Source organism: Lepisosteus oculatus, chromosome 23 (genome assembly GCF_040954835.1).
Source record: "Lepisosteus oculatus isolate fLepOcu1 chromosome 23, fLepOcu1.hap2, whole genome shotgun sequence".
Taxonomy (NCBI): Eukaryota; Metazoa; Chordata; class Actinopteri; order Semionotiformes; family Lepisosteidae; genus Lepisosteus; species Lepisosteus oculatus.
The window spans coordinates 7,714,257-7,741,630 of NC_090718.1; the positions used below are offsets into that span (position 1 = coordinate 7,714,257).

The 27,374-nt window shown below is 42.4% G+C and overlaps 3 protein-coding genes and 1 long non-coding RNA gene across 4 annotated transcripts in view; 2 read left to right on the forward strand and 2 right to left on the reverse strand.

Moving 5' to 3' along the window:
* robo3 (roundabout, axon guidance receptor, homolog 3 (Drosophila)) overlaps positions 1 to 1,211 on the reverse strand; it is a 177,264-nt gene extending 176,053 nt beyond the window's left edge. Inside the window, exon 1 of the mRNA XM_069182436.1 lies at positions 933 to 1,211. The gene's annotated coding sequence lies outside the window, so the exon portion shown is untranslated. The remainder of the gene's footprint in view (positions 1 to 932) is intronic.
* A 149-nt stretch (positions 1,212 to 1,360) lies between these two features.
* LOC102697194 (myb/SANT-like DNA-binding domain-containing protein 2) lies at positions 1,361 to 15,221 on the forward strand. The gene is made up of 4 exons (XM_006642269.3): positions 1,361 to 1,814; positions 4,590 to 4,842; positions 8,616 to 8,679; positions 10,623 to 15,221. The coding sequence occupies exons 1-4, from the start codon at positions 1,374 to 1,376 to the stop codon at positions 11,521 to 11,523; spliced, it is 1,659 nt and encodes a 552-aa protein (XP_006642332.2). The 5' UTR covers positions 1,361 to 1,373; the 3' UTR covers positions 11,524 to 15,221.
* A 3,128-nt stretch (positions 15,222 to 18,349) lies between these two features.
* LOC107075681 (uncharacterized) lies at positions 18,350 to 20,714 on the reverse strand. The gene is made up of 3 exons (XR_001477194.2): positions 20,360 to 20,714; positions 19,311 to 19,425; positions 18,350 to 18,520 (listed from the first exon to the last, which is right to left on the reverse strand). It is a non-coding gene; the product is annotated as an uncharacterized lncRNA (long non-coding RNA).
* Positions 20,715 to 20,971: 257 nt separating this feature from the next.
* Positions 20,972 to 27,374, forward strand: part of LOC102686098 (endothelial cell-selective adhesion molecule) — a 48,940-nt gene continuing 42,537 nt past the window's right edge. Inside the window, exon 1 of the mRNA XM_069182650.1 lies at positions 20,972 to 21,551. Within this exon, the coding sequence (XP_069038751.1) occupies positions 21,485 to 21,551 (67 nt within the window). The 5' untranslated portion in view covers positions 20,972 to 21,484. The remainder of the gene's footprint in view (positions 21,552 to 27,374) is intronic.

A 27,374-nucleotide genomic window follows, 5' to 3' on the forward strand; every position in this document is an offset into this window, starting at 1 on the left:
GGAACTGAACCCAGGATCCCAGCACTGCGAGAGGAGGGTTGAAAGTAACTATGAGACAGTAGAGAGCAACAAAAAAAAATTATTGGAGTGAAAAAAATGTATTATGATGCACGTGAGCAAAAAAATAATAATCCGATTTTCATTTAGGAAAATGAAGCTGTCATAATTTGACCAATGCTGCGATTCCTGTTTAAAATATAGATTGCAATAATAATGCATATATAAGGTCTATCCTGTGATGTATTTCTTAGGATATCCTGGTAAGGGCTTCCAGATTTGCTCAATTACTTTTTACCTGCGCTCCCAAAATCACATTTTCAAGATCACTCCTACAGTAGCTCAACACTGGAATCGCCTGCTCATGCAGAAGACGCTTTGTTGTTACAGCACGTGTCGCCGCCTAGTGGGAACTCTAGTGAAGTAGACGACACAATGCGCGATTTTCAATTAACAGGAATGCTGTAACTGTCGAGTTTTAACTTGCTACGCTATGCTAACATTAAAATGTTAAGTAAAAAAATGAACAAGGTACAAAGAATAATGACATTAATTTTAATTAAATAAAAGTACAACCAGCACATCATCAATAGAGCACCTGTTGCAAAAGTCTCTTCAGAACCTGCAGTCAAGAAAGCTATATATTTTAAGAAAATATATATTTATGGAACAAGGTTATTTTCCATGCTGGAAGGAAAAGAATAGACGCAACGTGGAGAAGGCACTTGAAGAAGACTCCACGGCCGAAACGTTGTGTTTTTCTTCTCTTTTCAGCTGGAATAAATCCGTTACCTGTTCCTCTGCAGCCTACGGATGCTGACGCAGCTCCCTACTTGAACTTCAATTATTACGGTTATTTATAAACCCAATGTCGCCACCAACCAAAAACCAAAAGTTACTGCTGAAGAAATAATTGTTTAGTCTTGAGTACTTACCTACAAATATTATGCCACTACAAGAGTATAATGTTTGATAAAACTATTTATAAGCGATAGCATACTGTACATTACTTTTGGTCCTCGACTGCGTAAACACGGACGTTTAAATGCACGTTTGCACAAATAATATATAAATAAGTCAACAGAAATAAACGAGTCAACAGTTTTCCCACTATTCGTTTTTCTAAAATGTAATTTCTCGTAAAGGTTTAAGCCTTTAACAAAATTAGTATTCCTTCATTTAAAATACATTTAGTACTTATGATAATTAGAAAAACTGCGTGCTGCAGGTTCTATTCCCCTCACAAAGATGGCGATAGCAGCGCACCTCTTGGATGTGCTGCTTTTTGCCCCACAGTATCCCAAGATGCACCATACTTAGACCCCTCCCCCGAAGACGTCAAGTCCCCTCCCCCTCCCCTTAGCAACAGAATCAAGATGGCGGCGCCCAGTAACGCTGATCATTCGCCCGAAATATCAATGCCATTAAAGATACCCAAAACCGAAGTTCCCTCTCCCGAGTCGGGGGATCTGAGCGACAGCAACCAATACCATTCCAACCCGTCGACCCCGAACCGTTTTTCCCCGCTCAATGTGGGGATATCGGGTTCGGGCAGCGCAGGCCGTGGCAGTTCGGCCTCGGCTTCCAATAGCTTTCCCGCCTGCCGCGGCATGTCGTGGACCCCTTCTGAAACCAACGCGCTGATCGCCGTGTGGGGCAACGAGCGGCTGGCGGAGGCGCGGATGCAGCAGCTGGAGGGCGCCGGCACGGTGTTCTCCGGGAAGGCGCCCGGGCCGGCCATGTACGAGCGGGTCTCCAGGGCCCTGGCGGAGCTGGGCTACGAGAGGACCCCCTCGCAGTGCAGGGAGAGGATCAAGGTAAATCACGGCACCGTCCGCACCTCGGCGGGGCTCGGCGACCACCGGCAGCTGCGGGCCGTTGTCATCTCTCGCTGGGGTTATGCTTGGCGTGCGGTAATAATGCTTTCATTCTTGTGCTTTCGTTTTCTTTTTCTCTTGCAATGCCGTGATCATTATGAATGCTTCTTTTTTTGCGGATATTATACTGCTTTTCTTGGCTACGTTCATAATCACAAGAAACTATACCTTGCTTTATATTATGCTGTTGCTCTGAATTGATCCCCCCGACTAACAGAACGCCCTTCGTTACTGTCGTGCATCATAACGTTCAGACGTGTTTGTTGAAGATGTTGGTTTTGCCGAGAATCAGAATCTAGTTTATTGTCCCCATTTTGCGGAAAATGTCCTTCGGCCTCATTGAGACAATAAAAACATTGTAATAATTGCAATGCATGCATCGTCCAGCGGATTTTACAAGATGTATACAATCGATGCAGTGTGAATTATGCGGTGTAATACAGTACATCATGTTCAAGTGTGACATATATGCTGTCAATACAGAGCTCTGAAGTAGCTTGAATATCAGAGTTTAGAAGAGTGATGGCAATTTGAACAAAAGACTTCTTAAAAATGTGTTTTTGTAACCTATAGTACTCTAAAGTAACCAGATGGTATGTTTTCAAACTGGGAGTGTAGCAGCGAGCACCAGGTATCATTCACTATTAATACTGCTTTCCTGTGTACACTCCTAGCATCCATGTGGTTCAGCTGGTTCCATGCCCATGCTTGTAGTCTTGAGAGCTTGTCCCTACACCCAGTGTCCCTACACCCAGTGGAGATGTTACAGAGAGCACACTCCACCAGCCTTGTGTAGACAAAGTCTAGGAGGGGTTTGTTTGCATCAAAGCCTTTCCATTCCTCCTCCCTCTCAAGAGAAATCATTTCTGTATGGCTTTTTAAAAACCCACGCTGTGTTGTCTGAGCAGTTCAGTTTGTTATCAATACAATGTACCAACATATATATGCAATTCAGTTTAAAATTCTTTATTCATCCCCAAGGGGAGCAGTTTAAGATTTAAAACAAGGTGCTCCGGTTTCCTCCCACAGTCCGAAGACACGCTGGTAGATTAACTGGCTTCTGGGAGTACTGGCCCTGGTGTGAGGGCGTCTGGTTTTGCGTGTGCCTTGCGGTGAACTGGTGTCCCATCCAGGGAGTATCCTGCCCATTGCTTGTCGGGATAGAGTTGCAAAATGAGCCAATTGTACCAAATGTATGACAGCGTGTTTACATAATGCAAGATCATCCCCAGCAATTCTGTTTTGTTTTGCACTGTGGAATATAACAATCAAGTAAAGCAGTAAGTCATGTGTTTTTGGAGCAGTAATCAATGCTTTAATCCGTGTCAAAATTTCAAGATAACGTATTTGTCAAATATTTTCCATTTGACATGTCAACCTGTATATACGTGTTTATCATGTTAATAAATATCCCCGTATTCAATCTACTGTTTTTGTTTTATGATTTATTATTCGTGAAAGCACTCACACCAATGCCCATCTCTGCTTCTGGTTTTGTTCTTTTGAGAGATAGGCGTGTGCTCTGCTCACTCTAACCACATGTGTTTCACTTGAGCGAGGGTGAACCTGCAGCTCAGTAGTTATTATAGGTCTGTCTTAAATCATCAGTTTGTAATGAGTCTGAAGCGTTTCAGCTGCTTCAGTTGAGTTAGTAATGACCGATGGTGGTGCTTGAGATACAGTGCGATGGTGTTTTTATTTCATATGATCTTGAAACAGCTCCATTGACCCCACACCTAATTACCTGGTCAGAAGGCATTGTTCCAGCCGCTGGCATGAAGAAACAAGATTTAAGGGTAATCTTTCCAGTCTGCTGGACATATCAAGGTTAATATGGTTCTTGAGACTGGTTTATCAGAGCATGTTCACAATGAGTTACATTATGTGACGTATTCCCCATTATTAGAGATCCCAGCAGTTTATTTTATGGTATTCAGTTTGCTTTCCTCCTTGCCTGTAAATATCTGAACGGCAAAATGATTCAAGCCTAATGCTTAACAGTTCAGGTAATATTGGCTCCCACATTCTGTTTTAGTATCAGTAATAACGCTTTCTATGAATTGGAAGGACACCAACATTTGTAACCTAGGTGGCTAAAAAGCATTGCAGTGCAAAATCTCTGCATTGTAAATACAGAGCTCCCAACTTTCAAGCTTACAAGCTGCTATACGGGAGTTTGTTGGATGTAGGCTGTATTACTGCCACCCGGTGCAACGTGCTGCAGGATGGAGTGACAGTAGAGTGTTAGTGCGGTGTGAGCTGGTGAGGTCTGAGGAGGCAGGGCGAGAGCTGTCAGAGCTGCTCACTGCATGTCGCTGGTTTCCCCACCAGAGGGCGTAGGGGAGCAGCAGTGGACAGGAGGCTGGACCGCAAAGAGGAGACACGACTAGTCAAGCCAGCCAGGCAGGAGGACGTGGGGCAGTGAGGAGACCAGATGTCCAGGACATCCCAAGCTAGAGACAGCGAGGAATGGGGTGCCAGCTAAGATTCAGCTAAGAGGTCGAGTGGCAAAGGCGAGGAAAGCTGTACGGGGTGGATAGGAGAAGCAGGCAGGCCTTTCCAGGAGACATGTTGCGGAGTCCAGGCGGGACTCGGAAAGCCTGGCTCTGCGGCGCCCAGGAAGCAGTGGAAAAGTGGCCGGAGGCTGGCAATGCCTCCCTGGGGGGAAAGGTAACGCTGCTGGCCTCATCTCTCTCCCTCTCGGCGTGTTCGCAGACGCTGCGGCGGTGCTACAGCCGGGTGAAGGAGCACGGCGTGGGGAAGAGGAAGAGCAGCTACTCCATCGAGCAGCTGGAGAAGGTGTTCGGCCAGGGGGGCTGGGACTCCCAGACCTGCCAGCCGGTGCTCATCAACAGCAGCGGGCTGTACCAGGAGATGGAGTCCGACGGCAGCACCATGGAGGACTACTCCCAGGAGGACTGGGGCAACCAGGACCTCGCGGCTTTCCAGGAAGGAGAGACCGAGGCCGGTGAGTGGCGTCAACGCCGCAGCCGGGACACGGGAGGACACTCGGGCGGCGTGCGGAGGAAATGCACTGTCACATCACGTTACTCGAGCTGACTCGCTAGGGCCGCTCCAGAAGAGCCTTACTGGTATTTTTAGATCGTTAAGCTCCCCCAACCTCCAAATGAGCAAGATGGGCCAGATGGCATCCTCTCAAGTGTCATCTTTCCTGCGGTGGTAAAACCACTGCTGCCCCAGGGTGAAAAAAATAATGAGTGTGCCGGCTATCGGGGTTTGATTGATTTATTTTTGATCCGAAACTTTCCTCCTTAATTTCTGCAAAATGAGTTGATATGAATGCACGTTCATCCGTGGCATAGAGAGGGTTATTAGGCCCCTGGGCGTCTGATAATGACGTGTAGGTTTCTTCTCTCTGAGTTTTGTTACGCTTGTGATGCCTTTCTCGTTTTTTAATCTCGACACTAGCTAATCAGTTTGATTTTTGCCATCGTTTATAACTTCAGTTCACTTGAGTTCTTTCAACTGTGGCACTCTCTAAGGGGTGTCCTTGGACTGTGGAGTGTCTCTTAATGCATCAGCACGTAAAAAGTCAACACAAAGACTGTGGTTTGTTGCAATATGGTGTCCTGATCAAGTTCATTTATCTGGCATTGCTGTGACAACCCTGAGGACAGGTCTGCCTGATTTCAGCTTGGTTTTGTTTCACAGAGGATTCTGGAAAATGAATGGATTGCTTCCACAGAGACTGGCAGGGGAGAGATTATATGCGATCATGTGCTATCTCGGTTTTTAAACGTGCTGGCTGTCTCGCTTGTGATACACTCAATGCAAGCAATGTCTAAGCTGCAGCATGAAATGGATTTCACGCTCATAAATGACATGCTGTTTTCAAATTAAGTTAAAATGCTTGATTCTAGGCATTTTCTCTTATTGAGTTGCCAGCCATTGCATTTCTGTGACTTTAAGAAACTGCTAAGCGATAAAGTGTCTTATGTTTGGTTGCTTTGGTTTTTCTTCCTCACGCTCTGAAATTCTGAACATTATGCTGGTATGACCTTTCCAAACTGGAAAGCAAGACTGTATTATTGCACGCATCTGCAAACTAGAAAAAAAGTTAAAATATCAATGGGACTTTGGATATAAAAACTCATTTTAATTTAGCAGCATTTGATCAGCAAACAGTTGCTGGACTGTCTTGATTTCTGGAAAACAGGTTGTAACTAAGTCCTTAATAATGTTTTCTATTTCTGTGATCTGTACAGCAATTCAATTATATGTAGTGTCAACATAGATAATATAAATCTATTTTGCAAGAACAGTAGGTGTTCTCCTGCTCAATGTTTGTCAATAGGGGGCAGTATTCTCTTTCACATGGCAACATTTATTACACAGAAAGGTTTCTTACCTCTTCACCTTCAGCTGTGCTTCATTACCATCTCAAGAGGATGATTTTCTTCCAGACACGCCCTCTTTAAAAAGGTATGTATGGTGATCTTGTACATTTTACAAGAAAATGTATAAATTCTAAAATAATATCAGTCACATAAATTGAATTAAATTGAATGTGTGTTTTTAAGACTGCGCTTCACCCTAACAGTGAGGCCTGTCTTGTCTTTTAGGTTCCAGGGAGCCTCTGTCCAGGCGAGCAGGACACCGCCAGGAGCTGAAGGAGAGGAGCCTGTACGAGGAGTACAAGAAGAGGACCGCGGCACAGCGGCGCAGAATCGGTGTAAGAAGAGGGAACTGGAAAGAGCAGTTACCAAAAGGAGGAAAGACGAGAGCGGACAAGGAGAGCAGCCCCGGTGGAGGGTGATAAAGAGGCAGGGTGGCACAGGGGAGCCTCTAAGCCTGAAGGCCCTGTGATGGAGACTGGCTCCGCGCTTTGCACCTGCTGCTAAAGATACCTCAGATCTCCAGGCGGTGGAGATGGCAGAAGCCGATATTGACACACAAGGAGTCGTTGAATCCCAACCACATGGACCACCGGCACTCCTGCTGCAAGAGGAGCCGGGCGAGTTCCCCAGCCCAGAGAGCCGGACAGTGAAGCTGCACACGAGCTCCAGCCCGCAGTCCGCCTCCGAGAAGAAAGGAAGAGGTGGCAGGCGGACCGGAGGCCTTGGCCCACCCTGGGGGCTGTGAGGTCTGGGGGTGGATGCTGGAAAGGAGAAACAACACACCCCAAATAGTTGCCTGTTCTTCTACTACGGGACCCAGAAAATGTCAGATTTTTTACCAGTTTGCTGGTAAACACGAGGCAGAAACAGCTGGAAGCTGCGGTGCTACTGACATTTAGGAAATGTGTCTTGCATCTTGCGTGCAGATTTTACTGATGGACATCAGATGAGATGTGTCGCGTTATGTATGGTGACTACAAATTGTTTCTCACTGTATTAAGATGGTACGACTAATACCGTTAGCATGGTCTATGATCCCCTTATGTGTAATCACAGTTTATCTGTGGTATTTTGTAATATCTTTTAATCTTATTGCATAATCCCAAACTATGATGAACCACACCAGTATCTGGCAGCAGTTTGAGAATGAATTCTATTAATAGCAAATGGCTGTCTATAATTATACACTGTCAGGATTGTAATTTTTTACCCTGTGGTATTTGTATAATATCAGTTTACAGAGCACCCTGTAGTAATTACTATTGTGAAAGTTTATCTTGGATTTGTTCAATATTTTTTCTTCTCTTATGTGTCTATAAAAACAAATTGCTTTCCACATCAGGTGTATTGTGAATTTCTGTTTTTTTTTGTAGGGTATTAAACCGTGATTCAGTATTTGAACAATGAAACATTTTCTGCGTGCTTCCCTAAAACCTTGCTTACAAGTGATTTTTACTTCAAAGCCATACAAGAGATTAAGGGAGCAAATTGTATAAGCAGGCAACAGGCCGTGTATATAATTACATATGAGCTTTTTTTTGTAACCTTTGATAAAACGCAGAGCAGTAGTACAACACTAAGCATACAGGGAACAACGGTAAAAACGAGTGCCTTTATAATAAACTTTTTCCTCATTTAGGAAGACTACTTTGGAATTCTCAATGAACTCTTTAGCCCGCAGAAGTTGCCGACAACATGCATGCGCAGTTTAAAGGCCTGTTGTTTCCCTGATCGTTGCAGGTGGCAGAGCTGCAGCTTTTGCATGGCACAGTTCTCATTGATACCATCACAGGCGCCTCGGTCCTCCACCAGAGGAAGGAAGGGAACGCCACGGCACATTGAGCTGAGGGTATCTCAGCTAAATTGAGATCTCCCAGTCCAGACAGTAGAAGACATTTCTCAGATGTTTTCTTCTGGCTGCAAGGGGCTAGGTGAAACCTGTAGTCTCCAGGCTACATGGAGAACCCTGCAATTCCAGCAGAAGCTTCAACCAGATCACCAACTTCCTAGCCCAAAATATAACTAAATCTGTATGTTATTTTAACATTTGAACTTTATTTTTAACGGTTACGGCAGTAAACTCCTACCTTAAAGTTTCAGAAAGCAGATGTAAATATGCACGGATTTTGAAGTTCTTGCGGGTATTATTTTCAGAATAAGGATCGCGTACCCTTCCGGTGTGATTTGGTCCTTCAGTGTCCGATGAGTTCTGCTTGCATTACTGACAGATCTGTAAGATCGACATTTTTTTAAAGAGATTAAAAGGGAACTTTCAAAACGTTTGTAAATGACTTAAGGGACGGCTCTGAAGAGGAGTCTTTTTTCTGTTTTTGTCTGTTATCGATTTCCAATATTTATTAAAACATGTATTTCTTTGTTTCAGAGGAAGTGACGTTTTCTAAGAAGAGAACACTACAGCTAAGGCAGGAATCCTCAGAAGAACTCCAGTAAGTACTGATGAGTAGACATTCTTGTCTTGTCTCCACTTGTCTGTGAATGAATAACAGGATGCTCACTTAGCATTGATCTCTTTTTCCAAACCTTTTCAGTACCTGCCTGATCCTTTTGCAATAGATTTTCGATATTTTTTTTTATCGCAGGTTGTATATGGTGGCTCTGATCAGTTACGTCTTATGGATTCTAAATTAATTAGTTCAGCCTTTTCAGTAGGTTCAGTGCCCATAGAAAGACTATACCCCTTTCCAAAGTAACACATTTTGTGGTCTAACATAAAATCTGAATTAATTTGACCTTTTTTTATACATTGTAACCCATAACCTCCAAATGAAAAACAAACTTTCTGAAATTACAAATGACAACCTAGAGAAATGGGTTGGATAAGTGTATGCACCCCTTAGGACTAGCAATGATAAATGAGCTCTGGTGTAACCCGTTGCCTTCCAAAACAATCTAATTTCAATTCCACCAGCTTCCACCAGGCTCGCTGATGATGGAAGCCTATGAGCAAAATCTCGCCTTCGTCACAGTTCAGTATAAGATGTGTTGAAATCATATCTTGAATGTCAAGTAGACGCGTGTACGAGAAACAATTATTTCGGTAAATAATCTGGTCTGCAAATATGTTTTATCAGCATGGCCGTAGATCCCAAGTCCATTCCAGCGATTGATCTAAAAGGCAACGTGCAGGTTCTGTGAAATAATGGTCTTGGCACTAATCCTTGATGAACATCCCGGGTATGTCTCACAACATTTAGATTTAGAGCAACCAAGATTCATAAATTGGGCACTGGTAGCAAAACAGGAGCCAGACAGTGAAGGACCACTGATCCCTTGATAATTTTACAACCAGTTCATTAAGACTATCAAAAGCTGCACGTAAATATGAAGGGCAAGAAAATTAATCAACTCGGCTAAAAACGATCAGAAAACCATTAAGTTTAACAAGAGCTGTTTCTGCGCTGTCTGTCTAAACCCTGACTGAAAGGATTAAAAGAGCTCATTAAATACGAGGTGAGATTGTATTTGAGCTGCTGGTACCTGTTCCAACATTTTTGCTGATTCTGTACTCTGCAACTGGTTATTAATATATTTTATTGTGAAATAACATATGAACATTTGACATTGTTCGAGAAGGCAGTATTTTAGATAATTGGGTGTTGTATTGAGCAGTGGAGAAGAGGACTAAAGGACTCTCTAGGAAGGTTATAGTCTATCTTTAGCAGAAGGTGGGAAGATTGCAGAGTTAGACATTTCTTGTGGTCAGAAACTCTCGGTTGAAATGCATGTGGGTTGGAAGTGCTAACACCACAAGAACTGATAAGATGCTTAGGTCTTGGAAAGCTGACTTGCTAAGTAAAGCCGAAACAGTCCAGAGCAGGTAACAAACGAGCAGCGTTTGAGTGGTAAAGAGAATCCAGTGCACACTGAAAAATATTCCCCAAGAAATAACAGACTTGGATAGGTTGAACAAAGCAGTTATTAGCAGTGAAAGCTTGGTAGAAGCCTAATTGAACATCTGGGGGGGCCAGTAAATTAGAAACACCGCAGAGGCTGAGGTCTTTTCATATTAAAAATCAAAAGATATACCATTCTGCAGGTAAAAGGATTTACATTTAGACCAACTTGATCATTTGATAGGTGCCACGTTCCAGTGAGTAAGAAAATAAGCACTTTCTGGTCAATAATAAACTGATTCAGACCTGTGGTGTTACGGAGAACAGATCTCTTTAGAGGCCCAGTGACAGCTGGATTTATTTTCCACTGAGCTGCATGTCTGCTTAGGTGGCTCCCTAAAATGTATGAATGCCTTGGTGATCCTGCATGTGCGTTTATCACCACGTTAAAGAAGTTGTTGATATTTCTAATCCCCGTTTCCAGTGGCCCCTGTGTGCCCTTGCAAAGCTGACCTGAATCTCCCGTCTCTCTCTAGGAGGCAGGAAGTGATGCAGAATGTGATGCGCATCCTGGAGTCCGTGCAGATCAAATGGGAGCACTTCCAGACGTGGACGGATTTCTCCCGGCTGCACCTCTCCAACAAGCTGGCCATCTTTGGGGTGGGCTACAACACGCGCTGGCGGGAGGAGATCCGCTACCACTACGCCGAGATCAGCTCCCAGGTGCCCCTCGGGAAACGCCTGCGGGAGTATTTCAACCCCGAGAAGACGGAGGGGCGGGTCATCATGACCAAAGTGCAGAAAATGAACTGGAAAAACGTTTACTACAAATTCTTGGACATCACCATAAGCGAGGCCCGTTGCCTGGAACTGCACATGGAGGTGGACTGGATACCCATTGCACAGTCCCGGGCAGCGGGGGGCGGGAACGGAGCACAGTACCTTTTGCCGGGAGGCATCCCCAAAACCCACGGGCTCTACGCTATAGGCTACGAGGAGGTGGACCCGAGCTCGACGTCCAAATCGGGAGACAACGACGGCGGCGGCGATGACGACGACGACGACAACGACGAGGCCTCCTCCTCCCCAGATCCGGGCGAGCCTGACAAAAGCTCGGAGAAGTCCGAGCCGCAGGAGCCGGAAGAGGAGACGTCTCCCAAAGTGACTTACTGCTACCTCGGCATTGCCGAGGACAGGACTCTACAGCAGTGCTTGTTTCAGCACTTCCAGAGTTCGGGCAAGTACTACAGCAGGGGGGAGTCGTCGGCCGTCACGAAGTTCCTCCTTTCGAACTGCAGCGGGGGCTCCCCCCGCCTGGCTATTTATATTAAATTTATCGAGGTGGAGCTGGACTTCCTCTCTGCGGGCTCTTTGGTTGAGTGCTTAGAAATTGCCGTTGGCTATTCTTTAAAGTTTAACAAAAAGGAGACACTTTAAATCCCCGGCCTGTTTTTTTTGTTGTTGTTGTTGTTTTTTTTTTTTCCCAGTGACTTGAGGATGTAAACGAACCATGATGGGCCTCTTTCTATTCTTCACCCCCCTTTGCAGCTACTTCCATCACGTTGTCAGGGAGGTGGTGTGTGTTTCTCTAAAGAAGGGGTGAGTTGAGGAAAGTGGGGCTGTTCCCACTACATGGAGGGTGACCCTTCAGCCAGTCCTAAAAAACTGCCTTTTCTTTTCTTTGAAGCTAAGCTTCACCTCACGTGCCAGCAAAGATCCCAAGGTAAAGGAGAGGCAAAAAAGCAAGACCACCGTAACTGAACAAGTGGAGGGATATACAGTATAGTGATATATATATAAAATATATATTGAAATCTCAAGCCTTGAAATTGTGTGAACATTCCAGCATTTCCAGACATGTCATTTTGATAAACTGTAATAAAATCTTTTTTTATTTTTTTTAAGCACAGTATCTTATTTTAGTATTGTCTTTTCCAAGCCGCCTTCTTGTATTTGTTTACATTGTCGATGTCACAATAAATGAGCAACCGACCGTGGTGGGTGCGAGTTATGCGTTGCACGTCGGCCGGCCGGCGGCGAGCTTTCTGTGACGTGGCAGCTCTGGAAGAGAAGGAGCACCGCTCGGCCTCCCCCAGGGTCGTGACGATGTGTCCGGCGGGTCGTAAATACAGGCAACCTGATTATTTTTGGGTCGAAACTGTTAGGAGATGCTCCCCATAGTCGTGCTGTTTTGGAGATGCTTTGTCTTTTTTTTTTTCAGTCCAGTACAACATTGCTGGCTTTTTCTAGATATAATGTAGGGAAATAGATTAGTCTTCCATACAGTCGGTTAATTCTTTTCACCTTTTAGGAACAGCAGACTTGCAATTTTTTTGCCCTTTTAAGTTCTGTTTTGAGTAGGCATTCCGTAGGCATTTCCGATACACCTTTAGTGGTTTGTCAGTACAGGATGCAAGCTGGCAGCAATAAAAATCTGAACCCTTCGGCTGTTTGGTGGACACTATTTTCCCCGTTTCCTTGGGGTTTCGCAGTTCATCACCACGTGGCATAGCAGTCCTTTTTTTCTGAAAGGATCACGCTGATCATGGACACGTGCAGCGTGTTTCTGTGTTCTTTTCATGATTCGTTTCCTGCAGTTCTGACCAAGCTGGCTAGACCATTCACAAATGATGGAGAGAAACTTCTGATTCTGCTAGAAACGGCACGATTTGGCTCAGCGTGCAGTCCAAGCTGATGCAGGATTGTCAAGATGTGGGGAAAAAACTATTTGAAAGAACCTTGTTTTGTATTCGGGGTATATGGGTTTTTATTTTCCGGCTTCAGTAATGCGGAGCCTGTGTATGTGCACAGCTGAAAAATGTACAATCTTTCTTTCGTACATGATTTTATGTCTCCGGGTAGACTCAATCCAGATTCTATCCTCTGTCATGAAGAAGAATGCTAAGTGCCATTATAATAAAGCTTCTAAGGGTTGTTGCACACCATTTTCATAAATGATTTGTGATGCATAGCATAGAGCCGTAACTTTAAGGTGGTAAAGGTATGAAGAAATGAATTCATTGCCAATTGATAGATTTGTCTAGCTTTCTGCTAACCTTGTTGCTTCCCAGGCTGGTTACCAGGATGTTCAAAATATTTTAAGTTGGTGAGCATTTCTTTTTCCCCATTGTTAGTACAACAAAGTTCCAAAGCAGTACTGAGCTGTGGCGATTATCTGAAAAATATTTCCTGCTGGTCTTACGACTTTTCAGGTTAAGAATGGCCACTTGAAACGTGGTTTTGGTTTGGAGTTTTGAGCTCTTTCGCTGAATGCGCTGGTCACAGATCTGAGCTTCAGAAGAGTGGGTCCTTGTTAAATCGGATTGTGTATAGGTTAGTGTACGTGGGACCCTACAGGTGTATGTACAGTATGTTGCCCACACTGCATGGTTGTGGATGTTGTTTTAATGACATAGTGTTGATGTTTTGGCCACCTGCACTGTCCATCCAATCTTGAGCAGTGGCTGAAGCAGTTATTGGAATGATGGGCAACGCTCTAGGCCTTAAACTCTTTTTCATAAACGTTATGAACACCGAATCGGGCCTTAATGACTGACACACCAGTGCCCTCTACTGATAAGGACCGCAGCTGCACCCATCCACTGTTGATGCTAACCTGCTAGGTAGTATTTTCATTTGGATATTTCTTTTTACAAAATAGTCTTAAAGTTATCCAAATGCTCTTTGTTAAATATCTGCTCAAAGCTAAATACACCTTTCTTATGCAGCCACAGGTAAATTATCCATTCCATCAATACCAGATAAAAGTTATGTAAATGTGGCCTGTAGGTTTTTTGTTGATTTGTAGGTTTTTTTGTCGTGAAATGCACAACAATGCCCAAGATTGCACTCTTTTCAGAAAATACATTCTTTAGAAACTTCCAAAATAGGTTTTGGGAGTTTCATGTTTTGAGGACTTAAGAAGAGCTGACTGAGCTGCTAGACCTGACTGGCTGAGTTTTGGATTCCTGCTAAGAATGAAAAGCTTTCGGAGTCAATTGAGTTTCAAGATCCGCAGCTTCTTCCCATTTCAAAATTATTGCATTGTAATAATGAGAAATGAGACTGTTTTTCTCATTTTATTTGCTAATGGGAGGTCCAGGCACGAAGAGATTAACGAGGTGGGTGCTTTAACAACCCCTCATGCTTTTTGGCTGAGAAAATCGTGGAAAATCAAATTCTTTGTTTTCGAACCAACCTGTAACTTACTTTGAGAGCATGAATTAGAAACCAAAAACACTAGATTTAAACCGCAATATCAATTATACGGAGGCTTCTCGGCTGCAGGTGAAACACACCAAATTTGAACCCTCTTAAGAAAGAGTGAAAGGAAATCATCCTAGTACTTTCATTCCCCTTTCTTGGGGAGCATACATTTTCTTTTTACTGTGAAATTAATGTCCTTGGTTCCTAAAGAGCTGGTTTCTAAATCAGATAAAAGATGTTAAGTTTCTTCAGCGAAAATGTCTGCCAGGCTTAACTGTGGTAAATGCCAAAAAACAAAATACTTTATTTTTGGGAGGTTTTTTCATACATGTAAGTACAGCATTGCAAGATTGTGCAACTGCTGTAAAATTGTTGCCTGATGTTGAAATGGACTGTTTGAAGCTGTCGGGATGTTTGTAACTGATGAAACCGCTCACGGTTTTTAAAAGATATTGTCTTTACACTTATAATTTGAAAGGTAGAAGAAACTTAAAAAAAAAACAAATTACATTACAGAATGACATGACTGGATCTCTTGCCATGTCTCACAAAGTGTTATTGTCCTAACAGGCGATTTGTTCTGGACATTGTCCTGCAGTATTGGGGAAAAATGAGGGGAAGGCATAGAATGTTAATATAATTTACTTGGTAGTTCCTTTTGAGTGCAGAAAAGTCCTGTCCTTTATTTATTTTTCGATAGTCTGTGAAAATATTCACAGGTAAAGTGCATAACACTTAAATCCACTGAAGTTAACTAAAACACTCTTACATATATGAAAATGACCCTTTTTGTTGGTTTGGATTTTTTTTCATTTTCTCAATGGTTGTTGAAGTCTTATAAGCAGAAAACCCATATTCAACAGTTATTTAAGACATTTTATAGTGTCATTTTTTAATGTAAGAAATAAATCTGTAGCATTTATTAAAACTATGAGGTCCACAGTGTGGTTTATAATTGTTTTTATCTCCTGGTCTGACTTTTCCAACCTTTGCATTTTTCTTTTCATCTTAGCTGTATTTGTAACATTTTTCACACATTTTATTTGGGCAGCTAGTTGTCAGTACAATGACATCTTAAAAGAAACATCTGATTGCATTCCAAATCCAAATTTGATTTGTGAATGTTTGAAAGTCAGATGTTCTCCTCAACATCCTTGGGCAATCTTTCAAAACTCAACCTTTAGCTGATTTTTTTTAATTTACAACTAATTTTATTTTAGTTTAAAACCTTTTTGGCTACAATATAACATGTAATCGCTCTTCCCGATAAATAATTAATTAATTTGTTCTCGTGTTATTGGCTAAAAATGAGTACAGAGAAGGCAATGTATTTATAGTCTGCTTATATAGCTGCTTGTGAATATGGCAGATCTATCTTCAACTTACTTACAATGTCAAATATTGTAAAGTCAAATGTTTTAATGGCTAGACACCGCCTGCAGCCAATGATCAAGAATTGCAGGATGGTCTATATGCTAACGAATATATTCTGGTTCTTTTCTTAACCTTACAAAAAGAACTAGGTGATTTTTTTTTCTCTGCACAGGCTAAAGCAAAGTTATTTTTATTTATCAAATTGAATTGGGTTTAGGAGAAACATAAATTGTTTTATAAGGACTTTTGTGGTTGTGCGTCAGTAGATGGCAGTGTAACTTTATAAGACCAGCAGCTGTATAAATTGCATACAGTTTAAAAGAGGATCTCATCCTTTGTAGTATTTTAACAAGTTGTCAAACACCTGTGTGAACCCGTGTATCATTTTAACAGGTAGAGCTGGTGACTAAGAAGAAAGCAAAGCTTTATATGTTAATTTATAACGCAGGCTGTTTATGATTGCCCTTTGGAACAAGTGCTGTGCACTCCCTCATTTTTATGACGCTTAATGCTTGTGAAAGTGTAGTTACAGCCATTTTCTGTCTTGTCTCTTCACACTGTGATTTGAAATGAACAGGTTCCATCACTGGTCCATTTCATAACATTAGAGAGGAATTGCATTGTGTGTTCTAATTGAACCTCCTTCATCTTCTCTCCTTTTAAAGAAGATATTATGGGCTGTAATGCATAATTAACCTAGGCTCTGTGCTAACTCTGTAGTTGACATTTATGAAAATGGAAAATTTTAATGTGAGACAAGTCCAGATTTCTGTGGAAGCAAAGCCTTGAATTATTACTAGAGCTTTTCTTATGCTCTCTTCAGATGTTCCTCTGTTAGGACAAAAAGGACTGTTCCCTTTCGGTGTGTCAGCATTTTCCCTTATTTTTGAGAAATTGTTTATTACACTTCAAGAACAACACTCAAACTACATGGAGGTCTCTCCATTGCAGAATTGTACTGTAACCATCTCCTTAATTATTTAATTGCTAATTAGCGGGATCTGCATGACAGTTAAATGGCTGGGCAAAGAAGTGGATTGGAGAGGGTACAGGTTGAGTAGCCGGGCCCTACAACATTACTTTTTCTCCAAAAGATGAGATTAGATCCATTGCTGTGACACATCCTTATAGAATCACTTAAAATACTTCCTTACCATTGCTCAATGTGGTATTAAAAAAGTATGTGAACTGTTGGAAAGAAATGACACCGATACCAATGAAATGTATAATTCTCATTGCCACGGTGGGTATTTAGTGGAGAGTGGTAATCAAAGGCCTTTGTGGGATGATTATTCATTTAAATCATGATCTTCATCTGTCTGAAGTGAAGGTAATAATCGTGGTAGGAATGGGGTTGCGTTCATTGTAGGATAAAAATATAATGTATGATATATACTGGTTATGGGTATAAAAAAAAACAATGCACCTTCAATTTCAATTACTGCTTATACAAGCAGGGTCTTGAGTGACAAGGCAGGGTGTAGAGGCATGCAGCCCTGGTGAAAGCTGTGCATTATTTTCTACATCAGGGAAGAGCAATTAATAATTTAAACTTGTCACCAGCTTCTGATTTCCCTAAGAAGTCAGAAAATGGAACCAAAGTGTTTCTGTTAGCAAAATAAAAATCCTTAGCTAGGATTTGAGGGCCCCCTGTTACAATGAATTAATCAGATCATTTACCACAAAAGTCATTTCAGATTTTAATTAGCTAATGCAGATCTGCAGCCGAAGGTTCCCTTAGCTGTGTTACAGGGGATGATGTCCGGCACAAAATAGGCCAAGTTAGTGAGACCATTCTAGACATATAAAACGTAGTCTCGAATAAGATCAACACGAAAGGGCCAGTCCTCCCATCACACAAAGCTGGGATGTATATAGAATGAGAGAAATGAATTTCTTGAAATGCATGTCCTGAATACAGAAAGACATTTCTCCATGATTGCAACCCAGAAAGGCTGTGAGTCTCATAAACGTCTCCAATTTCATGTTGCCATCAATTTCTTATTCTTATCCATTTCAGACGCTGTAGTGCTGAGCTCAGAATTCTGGCTGTCAGCTTGCTCCTTCGGTTTGCATTATCTGCAGTGTCCAAAAACAGGCGTCTTTCCAGTTCTGAATACGATCACAAAAGGTTGGAAAAAAGCCGGGCCAAAGAATCCACCTTACTGCTCTGATTGCTAGTAGCCTAATGACTCAAGAATTCCATCAATCCATTTCTTAAAGGATTTTGGGATGTCTTTACCTGGGTGGGAACCTCAATACAGCACAGCTGTAAGATCCAGTCTAGGAGGAAAAGTGCCTTTCAGCCTGCTTGTCACTACAGAACCACAGGCTCCACTGCAGAAGCCTCTTTCCCTTTTCTTTCTGGCTTCTCCAAGCCTTGACCTAAATTCAAATGTGTGCCCTCGGAAATGAAAAAAAAAAACAAATGCAAAAAGCTGTCTATTTTTATTTGGATTTCAAAACCAAGAATGTTTTAGGGGGGAGGGAGAGAAAACGGGAGGGAAATAAAGGAGTGGATGAAAAATTCATTTTGAGTTTTTTTTTCCCCACTCAATTATTAACTTCCTGTTCCTGTGATAGGACAGGAAGCATCCCACATTATCCAGCAGGAAGCCCCCACAGATGTCCTCTCCTTCCTTTTGCTGCAGTCGGGAAGCAGAGGTCTGGATCAATTGGACCCAGGTCGGTTACCCTAAACCCCACGGACAGTCCCCCATCTTTCTATGTTTTTATTATACAGCTGTACTGTGAAAATCACAGACCTAGTCGGCATAAATATTTCAATGGACACTTCTTGTGAAGCCAGGCAAGGTTTTAGTCTGCAATGGAACAAGTACAGGTTCATTGCAAGCTGAAAAGAGAAGAAAAGAAACATAAACACAACATTTCAGCTTCGGGTACAGATCAGCTCAAAATCCTGCCATCGTTTTTGCTAAACCATCCTTCCCCTTCTCATCCCTGCTCCTCCGCAGCATCATCTCCGCAGTGACGTGCCGGTTCTGGTTCTTAGAAACAGATCCCTGGCTTTAATCTGCTTACAGCTTCGAACAGACCCGTGGTGATGCGGAAAGCAGTGCTTCTAAGTGACAGTTGTGGGCCGTGCTGGGCTCTTGATGTGAACCAACAGAAGATCTGGCAGTTATGAACACAACTCCGTTCTTTAGGAATGTGAAATGACTGAATAGCAGTGGAGGGCAAGCTTTTACTTACCCTAGTGAAAGGGCACCATGAAGAACTCTGCCTGCATGGGTGTATTGCTTGTAGAGCTCTCTAATAAAGCCAAATAGACCTTCCTACAAAAATAAAGCGTCCTTACCGATTTCTTTCATTTTTAAAAAATCTATTGCTATTAGTTTCACCACCTGTATTAACTGTGTTAATTCCTCCGTGACCAGAACTAGGAGCAGTCGCTCTCAACCTGCTTCCTTACCTTTCCATCTCTCTCTTCATTCTCTCCATTTCTCCCTCTCTCACTCTTAGTTGGAGTGCAAATTCAGAAAATTCGGATTATAAGCTTAGATTAAATCACAGAAGTGAGCTCATCCGCCTCTAATAATTGAGCAGTCTTGCTGCATTAACTTCAGCCACGTTTCTATGGCAACCTACCCAGACCCCAGAAGCAGTAGTGGAAAGGTATTCACCTCTGCGGGCTAGCCTGTCTCCTCTCTCCACTTTCCCTGCTGCGATGAGTGTTGGGGATATTGCACTCTGAGAAGTCACAAAGGTTCCGCTCTCTCGGAAAACACCTGGAAAGCTCTGATGGAACAGTACAAAAGAGAAAGAACAGGCGTTGAAGAGACTTGTACCATTTACAATGCCTTGGATTAGGCTATATAAGATCAAAACTGAGAATAATTTGACATGCATAGGTAGCGTGTGTTGTATTAAGAAACCTGTCGCCATTGATTAATCGTTACAGCTGAGATTCAATTGCTTATTAAACTCAAAGTTGGCCTTCAGAAGTCTTCAGAAGCATCCTCATCATAAATGATCGCTCTGAGCTTCACCTCGGGTTGACTGCTTTTCTGTGCTCTTGACTTGCTGCACTCTAGGGTACTGCCCTGATTCCAAGTATCTTTAAGCATGTGATTGTTTTTTTTTTTTGTTTCTCCTAAACTTTTCAGGTAACAGTGCAGCACCTCATGTCCTGGTTAAAATAACAAATAAATGTGTAAGTGAATAAGAATGAGAATATCAACGTAATTGTTGCCGATACAAGTCAAGATTCAAAGGTAAATGATAACAAGCAGCTGTGCCATTGACATTCTTCATAGTTATTGAGCACATTTATTAACATCATCCATCCATCTTCTAACCTCTTCATCCAGTACACGTTACAGGGGAGCCAGAGCCAGTCAGACAGACAGAAACCCACTCAAACCAGGACCAGCATGTCTCTGGACTGTGGGAGGAAACTGGAGCCGAAACCTGTGCAAAGGGGTGGATACAATACCAACTCCACCCAGAGAGACTCCCAGGAATTGAACCCAGAGCCCCAGTGCTGTGAGGCGACAATGCTAACCACTGTGCCCTTTTAATAAAACTTATTTTTACTTCATGAACCAGAGAAGCAGTCAAGCTTGTGATTGAGCAATTTTTACAGCTTTTGATCTGAAGCTTCAAATATGATCAACTGAAGCAAGAGCAACGAACACGAAATGTTGTGGTAGATATAAACCGTCACATTTACCAACCACATGTTGTCAGGTGTTCCTCGTTACTGTCCACATCTATCAAATGCTGGTTTACGTACTTCAACACACGGGTCTGTCTTTTACCATGAATCGGGCTAAAGTTTCAATCCATGGTCGCCATGACCACGGGGAAGGAAAAGCGTGAAGTGAAAAGAGCAGAAACGATTTAAAATGCCCAACTTTAATTCAACAGTCTGTCTTCACTGCTTACAAAAATAGGCTCTGTTAAGGCGTGCGTCTCGACTTCAGAGCCTTCTTGCGTCTTGAGCTTATATAAACGTGAAGCATTTATCTCAAAAATAAAATTATGGTGATATTATTAACATATGTTCAGTATGCACCAGAAATAATAAAAAAAAGCTTTTCTCCTTTTTAGGTCTTATTAACGTTCCTATTTGAATATGAGACGTTGCTACTGCTGCTGCCAGTGCTACATTTTTTTTTGCGTTGTTGAGCGATCTGTTAAATCTCTTTCTGCTTGCATTGTAAACGAAGCATTTAAAAAAAAATAAGCTGGGAAAAAGATGAAAACCGAAGACACGAGCTGGCTGGGGAGGCGGGGTGATCTCCGAGCACCTGTGGGAGAGAGGAGGCGGTCCGCTTTTTGCTGAAGGCGGTGCCTGGCGAACAGGTGCCGGGGAGAATTGGACGAGCGGCGCTATGGAGAGTCCGACCGCAGTCAGACAGGTGGGCTGTTAGCGCTAGCGGGCTCTAGTCTCCCGGCGGGCTGGGTTGAAGAGTATACAGGGAGAAAGCGAGGCAAAGCACAAACTCAAGGAGACGGGACGGAAAAGTCTCTGGCCGCCCGCTGCCTGCCTGACAGGGTGCACTGTTACAGGACAGCACACCACCGGGAGCGCTCTGTCAATGTCAGCGTGCGCTACGGGCGTCGGGATGTTTTCCAGCCCGAGCGCTTTCTCTCTCTTCCCGTGTTATTGAAGGGCTCCGCACTCACCGTTCCTGCCAGCTGCACTGCCCGGCTCTCCAGGGGGAAACTTTCCAAAACTGCTGCCCTGCAGTCCAGAACTGACGGAAAGATACACTGGAAATACTCAGCTGAGAGGCGATACATTTGGACATAAAAGCGCTTTGTACCCAACAGCGCCTGCTAGGCTCTGGCAATGGAGACAGTGACTTGTAGGAAACTTGGCACCTTGCTGTCACTGACACTGTTATGCGGATTTGCAGGTACGTTTTATTTCTGCTATTGATACCGCTTGGGGGTAGCAGCAGTGTAACAGCTGATGCGCCAAACTTACGTGTTGAACTATTGGATACAGTTTTTCAGTGCAAATCTAGCCAATAATTCTAATGATCATCGGCGAAGCTGGAAGGAGCTGAACGCCAGGTGATAACAATTGCTCCTTTATTCCGACTGGAGATGAATGTGTTCTTGTGTTTCGTCCTCGGGGAGAAAAAATGTGGAAGAAAATGAGGTCTTATCTCAGACTGAAAGCTACTTTGGTCTGAAGGCACTGGCTGTGAAAGTTGTACACTGGAAGGTTTACAGTGTACTGGGCTATTTGACATAGGGTTTATTGCTCTGTTTCGTGTTCCGTATGTAAAACAGGTGTCTTAAAAGAGCACTAATAAATTTGGGTAGTCAAATAGTCTTGAACTGATTGCTACCCGAAATCGCAGGTGAATAGAATATTTTTAAAACAGGCTCTTCTGCATAGATCAAACTTCTCGCTGTTTATCCGGCTTGAAATAGTCTTGGGTGGGTAATGTATGGTATAAACACACAGCAGTCATCATCATGCCTGCATACAGTGTGCACTTGCGTTGAACCTTGCTGTTTTTCTATGTCTTCGTATTGCCTTCGAAAAGGTAATTGAATTCTATAATAAACTGGTTAATGTCGCTATGAAAAAAAACAGATTATTAGATTTTTTTTTTCATTATGAAGAAGAAAGTTAAATCTAGAAGCCCTGGAATTCTATTAAAAGCTAAAATATATTGTGAATCGTTGTGAATTAAATATGTACCCACCAGTCCCGAAGAATCTGCCCTCTTTATTTCCCTTACTAGAGGATTATTAGCCAGCCCAATGTGGCTAAAGAAACCTTCACTTTGAAGCAAAGGGAAACTGATCAGAGCTGGCATCTCTCCATCTCAACATTTTTGTTGAATGCAAAGATAGCATCTATTTTACTTCTGTGCTGTGTTGATTTTGGAGACAAGTGTATGAAGAAGAGGACCCATTAATACAAGACAAATTGTATGAAACATTAAACGTGACGTGCCTTTTGTTATCCAGACATAGATTGTTGATCTTAATTTGAAAGGAATGGTTATAGTAATATGTATTATTGGTTGACACATCTTTCAGTTAGATATTTCGTCTGGTGCCTCAATTGGGCAATTGAGAAATGAAGGTGGCTATGACACAAGCTACATCACCGCTTGTACATCATCATATTCATCGTGCCATATGTCTTCATGAACGAAAGCTCTAATGCTGAATGTTAGTATTATGTTATGGGATGTGATCCAAGTGGCTTAAGCAGATTTCCCATTATGTGGACATTCCATGAGAGTAATGTATATCCATGACGGAGAGATTTGAGTTAATTGCTAATTGTTGTGTAGTTTAATGGCTGTCCCTTCATGAGAATGGCAGTGGGGCTGGAAATGAGCAGTAAACCGCTGCCAATTCTGCTCGTTGTGCTTCTGCTCAGATACCCAGAGTAATTCCTAGAAACCCCCAATCCTCAGCCAGCTCACAAAAAGGTAGAACACGACAGGCAGGTTTAATCTAATCCTTTTACAAGGCGAGATTAAAGAATACAGACACTAGATCATGATAAAGACCCTTGGCTGTGGCTGTCATTTGGAAAATGTCAGAAGAAAATTAAAAAATCTAGCGGCACATCACAACAAAGCCAGCGAGCAGAGATGCTTGTTACCTACAGGAGAGTTATTCAACAAAAGAAAAGCCCGCTGTGTAAAACCTGGTATGGTGAACCTGTGCAGTCTTGGGTAATTAAAAAAACAATGATCTTTCATGGAGGTTAAATGTAAGACAATTTAATTACAACAGTTACATTAATTTTGCCCCGTTATACAATTTGTTAGAACTTTCTATTTGTGTAAATAACAGCACAATTAGAAATTGGGAAGAACTCATCATGGCATCGTGCATATTCCTTCATCTTCATCAAAATTCAAACACCTGCACAAGGTTTTTTTAGGGAATACATGTCTGTTACTTGATCCTTGTTAATAGTAGGCTTTCAAAGGTGCAGAGAGTTGATAATAAACATTGATTTACAGGACGTTTTACTCCATTAAGGCCAAGTCTATGACAATTGCTTTGCTGAGAACACACTGTATTTTGGCCTCATGAAAAAGTGTTTTGAAAACCTAAATATCAAATATACAGAGTGTTTTATGAGTTGTTGTTTTTTTGCTTAGATTTTTAGTAAATTCTTTAATAAAATAAGTAGTTTTGCCATGGTATTTCCTTCCTTAATCGAACATGGAAAGGAAGGTTTCGCTTATCTTCAGATTCTTGTCTTATCTTGGTGTTCTCAAATGCACACCCATGATACTCATACCACCATAACTGTTCTGTTACCAAAACAGAGCTGGCGAAGGTACAGAAAGAAGAACTTATCACAGGAACGTTTCTGATCTCACCTCTGGTAAAGTTTCCATGACTCCTTTTTTATTTCTCTACACTACCAGCCGAGTGAGAAACTGGGCTTTATTGCCAATGCAAATCCTGCAAAAATCTGTTCTGTTGAACCAAAAAACACAAAGGCCACACCATAGTTTTATAGTCAGTGTTAACTTAGTTTTCAGTGATTCTCCACATTAATTCAGTAAAGTGCTATAAGCTATTGGAAATGCTCTCCCGTTTAAGTGAATAAAACAATACTTTTTTGCCTACAAATGATCTCGCATTTGCCCTCAGCCATCATGCTGTTACTTCCCTCCACATGCTTCATCCTGAGAGCTGAACAACAGGGTGACATCCAGGTGTGTCCTTCAGGATGCTGGGAATGGGCTGGACAGGAATCTCGAGGAGAATAGGCTCCTGAACAAGGGAAGGCCTGGAGCTTACAGAGTCTTAGACACAGGCTGTACTGTACCCCAGTCGAATGGAACAGGAAGCCAGCTTCCTTCTGCATTCCAGAGCAGGATATGGACAATGACTGAGACTGATTTTTTCACGGCACAGATTGGTCACTGTGTGAGCAAACATCTGAAGAGGGCACCACAACCAACAACCAACAACCAACCAAACACATTTTGTCCTCTTAAAAACTGCAATTTGTACCCTCTTCACTGCTCGTTAGTCTGGTGAGCTCCTGATAACACCAGGCTGGTCCTTCTCTGAAACATGCAAAACCACAGTGGGATGTTTTTTATTTGAGTTGTGACAAATATTTAATCTGTCTGGGAGGTTCAAAACAGACCTAACAGGAAAGAATATTGGGGGGTATTTTCTGTTATTTTGAGACCGCTCATCTTTCTCCAGATAATGGAATAGTAATCTGTGCCATTGCAAATCCTGCAAAAATCTGTTCTGTTGAACCGAAAAACACAAAGGACACACCATAGTTTTATAGTCAGTGTTAACTTAGTTTTCAGTGATTCTCCACATTAATTCAGTAAAGTGCTATAAGCTGTTGGAAATGCTCTCCCATTTAAGTGAATAAAACAATACTTTTTTGCCTACAAATTATCTCGCATTTGCCCTCAGCCATCATGCTGTTACTTCCCTCCACATGCTTCATCCTGAGAGCTGAACAACAGGGTGACGTCCAGGTGTGTCCTCCAGGATGCTGGGAATGGGCTGGACAGGAAGCTCGAGGAGAATAGGCTCCTGAACAAGGGAAGGCCTGGAGCTTACAGAGTCTTAGACACGGGCTGTACTGTACCCCAGTCGAATGGAACAGGAAGCCAGCTTCCTTTGGCATTCCATAGCAAGAATTCCAAGAATATTGGGGGGTATTTTCTGTTATTTTGAGATCACTCATCTTTCTCCAGGAAATGGGATAGTAACCTGTGCTATATGGTATATATCCTTCAAACTACCATCAGATTATTCACCCAGGGAAGCTAGCACCAAATGAGGACTGAGTTTTAGGGTTGTCGGTGAATCCTTTTAAAAGAAATGAAAGTCAAATGTGACGACAGGTAACTAAACACTGGACAGCACAGGAGGGAAACAATGATCTCCTCTGAGCAGGTATTATGTAAGAGCTTCTTAAACAGTGGAATTGAACTCCGTCCTGACACTAAGATAGGGCTGGCATGTGTTCTGTAATGGCATGCTGAGAAATCAAGCAAGGCAGCAGGAGATGGTTCAGAACAGTTAATTTCCAGTGATTTTGGTGTGTGTTTTAAGTGGGTGGGATTTTGTTAAGTAATTGTTTTTGTGTGTGATTAATTGTTTTATTTGTTGCTGTTTTCACCCATTAACCCAAGGCCACAGCAAATTCCTTTGAATGCAGATAACTAAGGATTGTAATTATCCTTGAGTGGAAGATTGTCTGACTTCTTGTGTTAGATTCCTAGGTTTTTATATAAGTCTAGTGTCTAATGCACAGTTCTGTATCAGAAATTCAAAAGGCAGGGTTTCCAAAACTAATCGTTTTTCCATCTTAGAACTGTGGTGTACCCTCTTGATGTAGTCCTGTAAGTCAGTAGAGCCTAATGGACACTGCCTGCATCCCTCAGCAGCAACATTTGGAGAGGAAAAAAATTCCAGCTTCAGTTTTTCTTACATCAGTTTATCACGTTTTACTCACTAATTCATTGCCTTTAGTGATCCATTTACAGGGATTTCTCCGTGATGGAAAGCTGCCAAACATTATACTGTTGGTCAGTATGTTCAAGCAACTTTTTGAGTTTTAAATCCTAAATGAGATGCCCACTGTTGACATTCATGGTACTGTACAGTATGTATGTCTGAGAGCATTGCATAGATCTCCTTATGATTGTAAACCATGGACTGCAGGTTAAACATGCAGAGCACAAAAAACGGTCCTAAATTAGCATTTAGCATTAAACAAATCAAGATTTCAAGTAACCATTTGTTCTAGTGCCTTTGAGCAAGCTTTTGGTTGGCCTGACGTCTGACATCCAAACAGATTTTAACCCCTAGGAATTGTTTGAAGAATAAGGTTGCTTGTCAATTAAGTTTAAAAGAAATGTTTTAGCTGTTGATATGAGGAATAAAGTTTTAGTAGCAGTATAGTTTCTTGTGAAGAGGAACATTTATCCCATATCGTATTTAGAAAAGATTCATCCAACCATCCATTTTCTAATCAGTGCAGACATGCAAACAGCACCTAACATCTTGAATTGCACACCAGGACTAGCGTTTTGGAGCTGTAGTGCAATCGACTGTGCCGCCTTGCTGTGACAATAATAATAATAATAATGCTTGAAGAAGGCTCCACGGCCGAAACGTTGTGTTTTCTTTCTTCTCTTTTCAGCATGGAATAAACCTATTACTTGTTCCTTTGCATTATAATCCTTAGTTTAACTAGTGTCCTTCCGCCTGCCCATCCTTGTGTCCTTTGGGATGTCCAGCTGGCGGATTGCTGAAACGTCACTTCTCTGGCCCCCTGTCATGTCTCCCTGACTGTCCCAAGAGGAGCAGTCTCCCAGCTGCCCCCGGGTCGTGAGAAAACCAGTGGGCGACTTTCCCAACACTTTGCTTCAGCTATGGAAAGCCTTAAGGACAAACACCTCCTCCCCATCTCCATAGCTTTAAAAGGAAATGCTCTCACACTGGCCTTCAGATAGGCTGCGAGGAGCTGTTTGTGAGATTCTGGTTGTGCGGATCTCTGAGCGTCTGATGCTGCAGGCTTACGAATCATGTGTTGATTAAGTGTAGCTGGATACTTTGCTTTGTGCTTCCAGTGCCTGGTAGTGTACAAGTTCACAAGCATGCAAGGGTATCCATGAGCTGTGGCTTCACAGTACATGGGGGGGGGGACAGGCGTGTGGCAGAATCTCCAAATTACACAGATACAGCACGATAAGCCAGTC

Bases quoted from the DNA above. Each gene is read 5' to 3' on its own strand.
- LOC102697194 (XM_006642269.3), top strand. From the start codon at position 1,374: ATGGCGGCGCCCAGTAACGCTGATCATTCGCCCGAAATATCAATGCCA. The intron at 1,815-4,589 runs GTAAATCACGGC...GCGTGTTCGCAG, and splicing joins AGTGCAGGGAGAGGATCAAG to ACGCTGCGGCGGTGCTACAG. The intron at 4,843-8,615 runs GTGAGTGGCGTC...TCTTTGTTTCAG, and splicing joins GGAAGGAGAGACCGAGGCCG to AGGAAGTGACGTTTTCTAAG.